Below are 11,081 nucleotides of genomic sequence, written 5' to 3'. Positions count from 1 at the left end.
CAACAAAAACCAACTTCAGTGCACAGACAGAAGTCAACTTGATTTCTTCCCCTACCCCCTTCTGAATCTCTTGTCCCTCAGAGAACGTTGTTGGAGGATAAAGCAATGAAGCAGCCATGAGGAAGGTTATCTGTGATGGGACAGGATGGAAGGGTGGGTGGGCCGGGGTCAGAAGCCTGGAGTCTGACCCCAGGTTGGAGACTCCCTCCCTGGGGCCTTGCGCAGCATCCTGACCTCCCTGGTCAAGGCCTGCAGCAGAGGAGCACATTCCAACTCCAGAGCTTTCTGGGCTGGTGCTGCTGTGCTCACAGGAGGACACATTCATGAGGCTCTTCAGCCTCTGCCTGTAATAGAAAACATACAATCGTGTCAGGAGCCCTCAATCCTCACTGGAAGGAATGTATATCAGCCCTGAGGGTGGTCACCATAACTGGCTACGGGGAGCCCCTCAGAAGAAGGGACAGCACATCCCCATGTTGGCAAGATGGCCATCAGGACTTCTTTGGGGTTCAGCCTATTGAGGGTCCATGGAGCCCCTCCTTAGGTCCCCTCATTCAGTAACAGACCTGCCAAGTGGGAGAGAGGGCCTTGCCACCTGTCTGATGCGGGACAGCACTAACGGCCAGGGCAGCCCCAGCTGCCTCTGTCCTATGTCCCCTCTCACTTCCTCCCTGCCTTTCTGATGTTTGGTTCCAATGTCCCCACACCCATGGTAAGCTCCATCCTGAGGCCAAGCACAGCATCATCAGTTCCGCAGCATCAGAGAGTCCCCTGCCCCAGGAATAGAAAGGTCCAAGTGCAGGTCCCTCTGCACCTCTTTGGCTGTGACAGAGCCCCCCCCCCAGGAGTCCCATTGACCACATGACAATGAGACAGGAAAGATGGGCTGCTTCTTGGACCTGAGCACTGGTTTCAGAGTCCACAGGAATCCCAGCCCCACCACTTCTTAGCTGAGCATACCTGAGCCAGTGGCTTCAGGTCTGAGTCTCCTTTTCACACTCTCCATGTGTATGTGTGTCAGTGTGTGGGTGCACCTGTGTGTGTGAGTGTGTTTGTGTGTGACTGTGAGTATATGTGTGTGAGTATGAGTGTGGGAGTTTGAAAGTGAGTCTGTGTGAAGGTGTGTATGAGTGGGTGTGAATGTGTTTGAGAGTTAGAGTTTGTGTGAGTGAGAGCATGTGTGAGGGTGCAAGTGTGTGTGAGTGTGAGTTTCTGTGTGTGTGTGTGTGTGTGTGTGTGTGTGTGTGTGCTTGTCTACCTGTGAAACAGCAAAGAGGTGAATGTCACAGGAAAACTTGGAGGAGTTGGTCTCTCCTTCTATCACAGGATTCCAGGGATCAAGCTCAGGTCACCAGTGTTGGCAGCACATGCTTTACCCACTGAACCATCTTGCCAGCCTGTGACATCTCTGAATGCTGCTAAAATGGCTGTAAAACAGGGAAGCAGCTGGTCTCCCTAGGAGTGTGGAGACCTTTAGCAAAAGATCACATCTTTGTGAGAATATTCTCCAAATAGATGGAGTGACCAAAGCTGTGTGCAAAGTGACAGCATGATGACAGGATCTCACCAGCGCATTCCAGGAGTGCACAAGAGACTGATCACAATTCCTAAAGCATGGGTACTTCAGCCAGGCTGCAGCTTCTTCTGCCAGCAGCCACCAGCCCTCCGGGTTCCCACCAGCCACATTCCTTGTTGGGTCAGCAGGGTCCAGGATCACAGGCCTGCAGAGCAATATTCAGAGAGGGAATTAATTGATCAGATGCTCAGTGTCCCAGGAACCCAGCAGAGCACCCCATCCAAAGTTTGTCCTGAACCCTGCCCCATGCATAGAGCAAGTCTGGATGGCCACTTGCCCATGACCTGGAAGGCCTGGGTTCCAATCCTCTGCCCTTTAGTAGCTGTGTGTCCTGGGGCCGGTCCTTCAGCCTCTCTGACCTGTGTGATATGGAGAGCTGAACCAGCCAGTCTCAAAAGATGGGGTGTGAAGGCTGAACACAACACAGGATCAAGACAGGTCCTTTCCTTGGATAACAATTATACTGTATTGTTTACAGTTAATTAGTCTAGCCCTGTTCTATGCCTAGCAGTCCTTATGATACTGTTACAGCTAGAACATCTCAGTTCCCCCTCCATGGACACACCTTCCCTCTGCTGTCTGGGTCTGGACAAGGTCTCTTGATCTACAGACAGAAGAACCCACCCCCACCTCCCAGGACTGCAGGTCCTCATGTCAATCAGCTGAGAGCAGGACAGAGCCCAGCACAGTAACAGGACAGGAGATGCTCATGGACACAGAATCCCATCTCCCCATTCCTGCACTTCTGCAGCCTGGTCCTCCCTGTGGGGAGCTGAGCCACATGGGGACAGACTACCTGTCTTTTCTGAGCTGTCTGAGCAAGCATTTGGAGACCTCCCGGTCTGGAAAGTCATAATACACTCTCCAGTAGATTCGAAGCTGCCTGTAGTTGGTGACCAGTTCCAAGACTGTCCGGAAGCCCTGGGCTGTGTTGAACTCAGTGTCTCCACTCCCACATTCCCAGGCATAGACTGTGAGCAGCTCCAGGGCATACTGTGGGGGCAGTGGCATCCTCAGCTTCTCCTCACACTGAGAAGAGAAAGACAATGAGAAAAACGGACTGTCACATCAGCTGCTGAGTGGGGACCACCTCTCATGGGGTCAATGCAGCTGCCACCTGATGTTGTCATTACAGGTTTATTGGCACACAGCCACGCCCAGTCCTTTAGATTCAGTCTATCCGGTTGAGATGGAGACGACTGTGTGGTCCACAAAGAATGAGCAAGCACAATAGGAATCATCACATTCTGAGTGACAGCCAGGGATTGAGGGTGGGGACAGGAAAGGAATGATGGTCACTATTGAAGGTTTTAACACAGGATCTGAAATAACTGTGAAGCCCGGGGAGATGGCTCAGTGGGAAAAGTGCCCCCCTTTCTGTGCAAGGGTGAGAACTGGAGTTCAGATCCCCAACATGCACGTGGATGTGAGGCTGGTGAGGAAGCTGACTCACAATCCCAGCATCGGGGGGGTCAACAGGGAGGCTCCCCAGAATATATGACTGTTCAGATCTGCTACTTCAGCATGCTCTGGGTTTAAGAGTGAGACCCTGCCTGGATATACAAGGTGTAGAGTGACTGAGGATGTGACATCACTCTCTGGCCTCTGCAGGCTTATACACAGATGTATAAACATGTACCCGTGCGCTCCCTGAAACAGGTATACACAAACACCACACACACATTTTAAAGGACCCAGAAATAATGAGAAATTACCCATTTAAAGAGCTAATAGCTTCAAAGGACTGTAAAAATAACCAGAGAAAGTGACAGGATTAGCCAAAGGAGGAAGCCAAATTCCAAAGAGACACATGAAGCACCAGCCAGGGAACAATGGATTAGACATGGGTGAAGAGAGAGTTAGCTGACTGGAAAGCAGACTAGCAGAAATCAATAGAACAAGCAGAAAAAGTCCTCTTTCCTCCCAGTTCCCCTTCTTTTCCCTCCTTCTCCCTCCTATGGCATCACCTTCCCTTGCTGTCTCCCCTCACCCCTGTCTTCTCTCTCATCCCCTCCCCTCTGCTTTCTTTCCCTTGTCTTCTTTCTCTGTTTTCTATTTTCTCACCTCTTCTGCCATTTTTTTCTTTTTGTCAACCTCACACAAGCTAGAGTCATCTTGAGAAGATGGACTCACATTGTTGGTGATGTCACCCTTGAGCAGGTGGTCATGAGTTAAGTGAAAAAAAAATCAAGATGAGCAGCCCAGGGTTATCAAGCAGAAGCAGAGTTCCTCCATGACCCCTGCCTCAGTTCCTGCCTCAACTTCCCTCAGTGATGGAGTGTGATATGGAAGTGTAAGCCAGACAATCCCCTTCCTCTCTAAACTGCTTTCCACCATCATCTTTACCACAGCAACAGGACAGACATTGGTCCTAGAGAGTGGACTACTGCTGGGACACAACTGCCATGTTGATCTTTGGCAGGATAGTGGAAGGATTTTGAAACTTTGGGTTGGAAAAGCCATTGAGTGCTCAGAGCCTAATGAGACATTTGTGGGAACTTGGAAGATATGAATGTAGAGAAGCAGATGATTGAGGATAGTGTGTGAAGTTTCAGAGGGAAGCAAAGACTATCTGCCTGTTTGTGTGAGATCTTTGCATTAAGGATCAGTGGTTTCTCATCAGCTGGGGCTGAAAATCAGCTCTGAGTAAGAAGAGACCTGTACCATGGAGGCCAAGTCTTCTGGAAAGAGTTTCCTCATGGTCACACACAGAAGCTGTGTAGAAATGTAGTGTAGAAAGGCCTCCCAGGTGGTACTATTTCAGTCCCTCTAAGGCTACAGGATTGAAGGGGTCCTGGAGAGCAGCTGAGGCCTGGCACTGAGAGAGGCCAAGAGAGGCCATTGGAGAAAATGCAGCCTCAATTGTAGTAGCGACCCCAAAATACTGAAGGTCCCCTGAGCATGAGACCATTGCCAAGGAGAGCAGAACATGTGAACAGAGCTGGCCTGAGCCTGTGAGACCAGCTGTGTGCTGTGGATGGCAGAGCCTGAGATGAACAACTGCCCAGGCCCTTTGAAGCTCAGAAAATGTTGAGTCCCAGACATCAGACCCTGAGATATTGCACTGTTGGACATTGGTTTTGTTTGATCTGTGACTGTGCCCTGCTTCTCCCCTTGTTTAGTAAGAGAGCGTTTAAATTGTACTTTTCACTTTATTGTTTTCCACAGTTGATAGACCAATCTTTTCAAGTGTTAGTATTAAAAATTAAAGATGGGAATTTTTAAAGCTACATTGTGTTTTATGATGTAATATTGACATGAGATCTTAGGGATAAGCAAGAAAGGAAAGGTTACGGTTTAATGTGGTGTGTCTGAGTATCAAACTGAAAAGGGGCTTATTGGTGAAGGTTAGTTTTCGTCATGTAGACATCAGATAGGTTCATCTGCCAGGAGAGAACCTTAATCAAGACAATGTCTCTATCATACTTGATATGGGTAATTTTTGAGGTGTTTTTTTTTTTGATTGATGTGTCTAGTGCCACACCTGGGCAATTGGCCATTGGTTGCATAACAAAGCAAGCTGAGTGAGCCATGGAAAGCAAGCCAGTGAGCAGAATTCCTCCATGGTCTCTGCTTCTGCTACTGCCCCGACTTCCCTCAGTGATGGACTGTGACTGGGATGTGTAACATACTAATACTTTTCCTTCCCAAGGGACTTTTGGTCATGTGATAATGATACCATGTCCATAGAAAGCAAACTAGAATACCCCTTCTTTTCTCTGGCTGTATCCACCCCTGTATAGACCGGGCTCATGGCAGATGGGCCAGATGCCATACCAGCTGGTACCAGTGCTTGACCAGGCGGATGAGACTCTTCAGCTTGGGTGGCCGATCCTTCAGGAAGTTTTGTTGGAGCTCAGTAAAGCAGGTGGAGAACTTGCCATCCAGCCCCAGGGAGGTGCACTCACTGATGAGGCAGGCATAGATTTGGGGGTCAGGTGTGTGGTTGTTTCTGCCAAGACCTGTAAAGGAGGCTTCACTCAGTTAACACTCCAGACCTTCTCTGGGGTTCTTGGGTATATCTGGGGTGACAAGCTCACAGGCTGTGGGGTTCAGGGAACAGGCAGAGTTTTACCACAGCAAGCATCACTCCCCGATACAGCCATGTGTCCCAGCACAACTCAGGACTGCAAACACCATGTGGCCCTGGAAAGTTCCTGGCCCCAACTGGTCCTAGTGCAGTGCCTTCCCCACAGGCCTGGAGACAGTGGTGGGAGGAAACAGCACACAGAGGTCACACACAAGAGAGCGGCAGGGTCATCTAATGATGGCCAACCATGCTCTGGGGTCCAGTATCTTCTGCACGGGGCGTGTGTGTGTGTGTGTGTGTGTGTGTGTGTGTGTGTGTGTGTGTGTACACTCCTGCTTTGTCAGAATTTACCGTAGGGCTGTCTGCTGTGTTTGTGTGTCATGTATCTCGTGCTTACGAAGTCTCTGCCCTGTTTTGTGTTTGTATTGTGTTGTACACACATATGTACAGAGCCCAGAGGAGGACATAAAGCATCTCCTGTTAATTTTTAAACCCAGGACTGAGGTGCCTATTTAACATACCAGAGTGAACCTAATAGCCAGGTTCTCCCAGCATCCCTTAGTCCTTACCTGTTCTAGGGCACTCCTGGCTGGCATACCCCACCCCCGACCCTGACCTCTCCAGCCCAGAGGGCTGGGCTGCTCTTCCCTGTATGATCCAACTGTTTTGGTCACCCATCCCTTTTGTATCTTTGCCCTCTGGCTGCTGCACCTGGTTCCTGCCTCTCTCCCCTCTCCCTCTCCTTCTCCCTCTCTCCAGCTCAGTCTGGACTCTCCCAGATGTCTCTGCCTATGCTTGCCCACATATCTGCAATAAACTTTCTCTTCCACCATACCTACAAGCAGTCATGCCCTTTCCTTTCCTTTTATTTCTTTTTTCTTTTTCATTTATCTCTTCATTATTTGTCTCCTTATCCCTTTGAGGCAGGGTCTCTCTGTAAATGAGGAGCTTGGCTGGCATCCAGCAGGCCACAGAGATTCTCCTGTCTCTGTCCACCATAGTTCTGGAGTTACAGGTCCATGTGCGGCACTTCCTAAGTTTAGGTGGGTGTTGGGGATTTGAACTCAGGTCCTCACCCTTGTGCAGCAATTGCCCTTATCCACTGAGCTGCCTCCCCAGCCACTGTGTGTTTTCAGTGCATGGTTTTCTGTAGTTCCTGACTTAATATCATGTGGTTTTGTTTGTCCAGGTCCTGAGAGCAACAGGAAGTGACTCTGTGTGTGTGTGTGTGTGTGTGTGTGTGTGTGTGTCCATCCTACACTTGTAGAGTGGATGGGCAATAGATGTGGGTGTGTGTCTGTGTGTGGATGTGTATGTACAGCCTGCAGGCAGCAGGCTGTGTCTTATGTGTGTGTAGTTGTGTGGCCATGGTTGCACTAGGACATACCATCAGGATATGATGCAGGCACAGGGCAAAATCACCTACTGATGGGTTTGGGATACACCCAGTCATTACAGTGACACAAGAGGGTCTCTCTTTCATGTGCTTATTTTCAATTTCTGGCCCCAGCACACAGTAGGGCCTGTTGGCTAAGTCATCGTGGGTAAGGTTGTAGCTGGGGTCCTCTCTTGGGCTGTCACCCACACTGCCATTTCCCAGGGGGTCCTTCTGTGGTGGCCCCGCTTCCTCACTGGAAAGCTGCTGAGGCTGGGGAAGTCCATGACCAAGACAGACTTCTGGGGAGCCGCCCTCCTAGCTCATTTCTGGGTCACCCCCTCTGGTCCCCTCCCCTCAGCAGGGTTCTAAACCCCTGCAGCTTCCTACAGTATGCTGCCCTGCTCCTGCTCCCAGGCTGGCCTCTCATTCCCTGCTGCCTGAGACTCTGCACTGTGTCCATGGCTCTCCTAAGCCAAGGGCAGGGGCCTTGTCTCTAAGTTAATGACAGCAGTTCTCACAGTGGCCAGCAGGGGGTGCTGTGTCCCCCTACTCCACTGTGCTATCAGAGGGTGTTCACGAGTGACTTTGGGTAGAGTTGGGAAATTTGTAATTTTGGAGACACACTGTGTGTCAAGCCTGGTGTGAGATCTTTACATAGAGTTTCATTTAATGATTGATGATTTAAAAGGTGTGCAAGTGGGTGGGGATGTGGTGTGGCTCTGTTTCCTGTTTTCCTGAGGCATACAGCTTCAGGAAAATTCTGCATCCTGCACAAACCCTCCCACAGGCACCCAGGCCTATGAACAGGTCTGAGGTTTCCTATTCTTTGGATGAGATCATCAGTTAGTAATATTCTTTGAGTTCTCTGCTTATGTTTAGAAAGACAAAATCCACACCTAGCCTCGAATATCACTGGTCAGCCGAGGGGGCATCTAAGGTGCCTTCATCCCCTTCACTGAGCCAGCGTGCTACTTAATGCCCTTCTCTGATGGATTCTCACTCCCACTCCCAAAATTCTAAAGTCTGTCCTCCCCAGCTCAGCTTTAAAGAGATACTCTGTTTGGGAGAGTTTCTCAATTGATAAGGGTTTTCAGTTCAGGAATAGAAGGTGTGGGCTGTGGAGATGGTCAGTGAGTAACGTGCTGTCACAGAAGCGTGAGGACCCATGATGGAAGCCCAGGACACAGGGAGAAGCTGGGAGTGGTGACTTAGGATTGTAATCCCAGCTCTGGGGAGGGGAGTCAAGAGGGTTCCAGGGCTCTGCCCAGTCAGCCAAGATTAATTGTGGAATTCCAGGCCAGAGAGAGACCAGGTCTCAAAAAAGATGGATGACTCCTGAGGTGTGTCAGTCACAGTTCATAATCACACTCTCACACACATACACGCACACACATAAACACACAATAAACCCACATCACACACACACACACACACACACACACACACACACACACACACACACACGGGAGAGGGGGATGCAGGCAGGTGGAAGGGCCAGCTGAAGCTCTGACTGGCTTACCCAGGACATCATAGGCTGGCAGCACATGAAATTCCACCTCCTGCTGGAGCTCAGGGGATCTCAGCCTGAAGCTGAGCGCCAGGGAGTTGGGCCATCGTTCATCCGGCATCTCAAACTCCAGCTGAAACTTTTTCTCTTTCTGTAATGTGCGCAGCTGCTTCTTAATTTCCTGGATGAACTCTCCTCTTCGCTTTAACTGATCCTCAAAGCTGGTGAGATTGTTAAAGAACACCACCAGGTCGGCGTCCGACCTGCCCTTCAGTTCAATGCCTTTTCCAAAGGAACCGCCCTGAAAGACAAGGATGAGAATGACCACAGGCAGACAGAGCCTTGCCCAGCAGTCCAGATCCTCAACAGCCTAGGGGTCCCCCACCCAGGGCGATGCATAGGGAAAGACGGCACATACGCAGTAGAATAATAGTCAGCCCTGAAGAGTGAAATCAGGATCAATGTAGGAAAACAGATGCTTTTGTATCTCCTCGTGGTATGGGAGATAAGCCAGACTCAGAATGACAGACATCCATGTTTATCTGTGGAGCCTGTATTTGTGTATGTGTGTGTGTGTGTGTGTGTGTGTGTGTGTGTGTGTGTGTGTGTGTGTGATAGAAGGGGGACTAAGAGGAGGTAAGGGAGGGGTCTAAAGGAAGTAAGGAGCAAGGAAGGGTAATGAGGGGAGACAAAATAGCACATTTTTTTCTGACGAGGAATCCAGATCTAACTGCATACACATGACATGAAATCAGGGGTGATAGAGTACAAGGGAGGGGGATGATAGTGGGTAGAATGAGACTGTTGAATAAATTAACACGAACATATAAAACTGTTGTCATGATGTTAGCAGACTATTAAGGGGAATACACTAAAAGTGCACCAGATGCTTGCATGAAGATAGCCTATAACAATATTAAGAAGTCACAGAATTAAATTTAAAATTATTAAAATTGAGTTCACAAAGAGAAAAATTCTGAGAAAAAAAATAACAAGCAATACTGCAGAGAGCCTCCCTAAATAAAATGCTGTGCACACTCACTAACACACTGCACACCCCACAGAGTAGAGCTGGCGTTACAAACTGACATTTCAGTGGCCGTCACAGTGACTGGGAGTGAGGTACTGCTGTCATGTTGTCCCATTTCACAGATGGGACACCTGGACAGTGAGGTTCCATCAGTCCAGTCATCCAGCAGGTCGGGGGCGCTGTTCTGTTCTCTACCCTGTGCCACAGCTGGATGCCCATGAGAACACAGGGACACAGAGAAGGTAGGTAACCCACCCCCACTCAGGGCTGCAGCCTGGCTCCTGAGGGTCCTCTCCCTCCCCATCTGATTAGCTCAGGCTCAGGGGGGCTCACCTTTACCACCTTGGAGACCCTCACAGGGTGGGCGGCGTCTCGGAAGCATCTCTCCTTCAGGAATTTACACATGATGTCCATGGCTGCATTGACCTCAGCACGGAATCTGGTGTCGGGGAGGAGGTTGTTCTCTATGAACTTGTCCAGCTCCCTGGCTGGGATGTTACTGAGTCCCTGCTCCATCCTGGGGCCAGGAGTGTTTGCTGACTGCAGCTGCCTCTGGGGCCAGCTGCCCTTTATCTCTCTAGGTAGTTTCTTTCCTGGGAAGGGCGGGGCTATGCAATCACACTTCTGCATCTGAGGTCTATGGCTCCTGGGCTCCACGACGCTCTGGTGTTTACCAACAGGGCATTTCTTTGGGTTCCCAAACCCTCATCCTGCAGGAAGCATTTCAAACACATTGTTTCTTGTTCTTTCTTTCTTGGTCTTCTACTGTTACTGAAGAAAAATAGTTTTATAGCCTCCTAGACATTTAACACCAATACACACACGTCGCTAAAATGTGAAGAAAGAGCAAGTGAGAAACATCCAGAAGATGGCTGGCATCCAGTTCCACCACTGCTGTGGTGGGTGTGTGGCAGGTGACTGGTCCATACTGGGTCATGATAATGAGCTGTCTGCCCAGGCTAGGGCTAGCTTGAATGTCAGACTTCATGTCTCACTGTTCCCCGTGTTCTGAGGTGCACACCCATCCAAGGCATCATTCATAACAGTTTCACTGCCCTCCTTTAGCTGTCTGGGGACCAGCCTCCAGCAGTGCAGGGCTCAAAGGGAATCCACAGAGTCGGTGTGTACTATGACTTTGTTATAAGTTAAGGGAAAAGACACTCACATACTCTCTTGATGGTTTCCTTCAGACCTTTTCTTTATTCTTCCTTTGGATTCTCCATTCTCTATTCTTATCTCTACCCAGAAATGTTCCTTCTGTCTCTCTTGATGTTTTCCTTCTAACTCTCCAAATCCTGATATTTTCCTTCTAACTCATTTTAACTCTATCTTTATTCTTTCCCTTACAGCTTATATACCGCAGCCAAATCTTTCAGGCAATAAAAAAAACTACAATGTAGTCCTATTCTGTGTTTGAAGTGAATGATTACAATGAATACAAGTAAAAAACAGCGTGTTTTCCATATCCCTTACATGATTAAACATTTTATGTATTATAGGTGAATAACAAATTATCCCAAGAACCCACATACATTCCTACCCAAGCAACTTGTTTTAGAT

The 11,081-nt window shown here is 49.2% G+C and overlaps 1 protein-coding gene across 1 annotated transcript; it reads right to left on the bottom strand.

Moving 5' to 3' along the window:
• Window positions 1-305: 305 nt before the first annotated feature.
• Window positions 306-10,037, bottom strand: LOC131898569 (2'-5'-oligoadenylate synthase 1A-like). The gene is made up of 6 exons (XM_059249759.1): window positions 9,855-10,037; window positions 8,504-8,792; window positions 5,354-5,538; window positions 2,373-2,605; window positions 1,526-1,721; window positions 306-344 (listed from the first exon to the last, which is right to left on the bottom strand). The coding sequence occupies exons 1-6, from the start codon at window positions 10,035-10,037 to the stop codon at window positions 306-308; spliced, it is 1,125 nt and encodes a 374-aa protein (XP_059105742.1).
• Between the last annotated feature and the right edge of the window lie 1,044 nt (window positions 10,038-11,081).

The sequence above is a fragment of the Peromyscus eremicus genome, chromosome 23 (assembly GCF_949786415.1).
Source record: "Peromyscus eremicus chromosome 23, PerEre_H2_v1, whole genome shotgun sequence".
Taxonomy (NCBI): Eukaryota; Metazoa; Chordata; class Mammalia; order Rodentia; family Cricetidae; genus Peromyscus; species Peromyscus eremicus.
The sequence above is the reverse complement of the archived record's forward strand: the minus strand, read 5'-3'. Positions and strand labels throughout refer to the sequence as shown.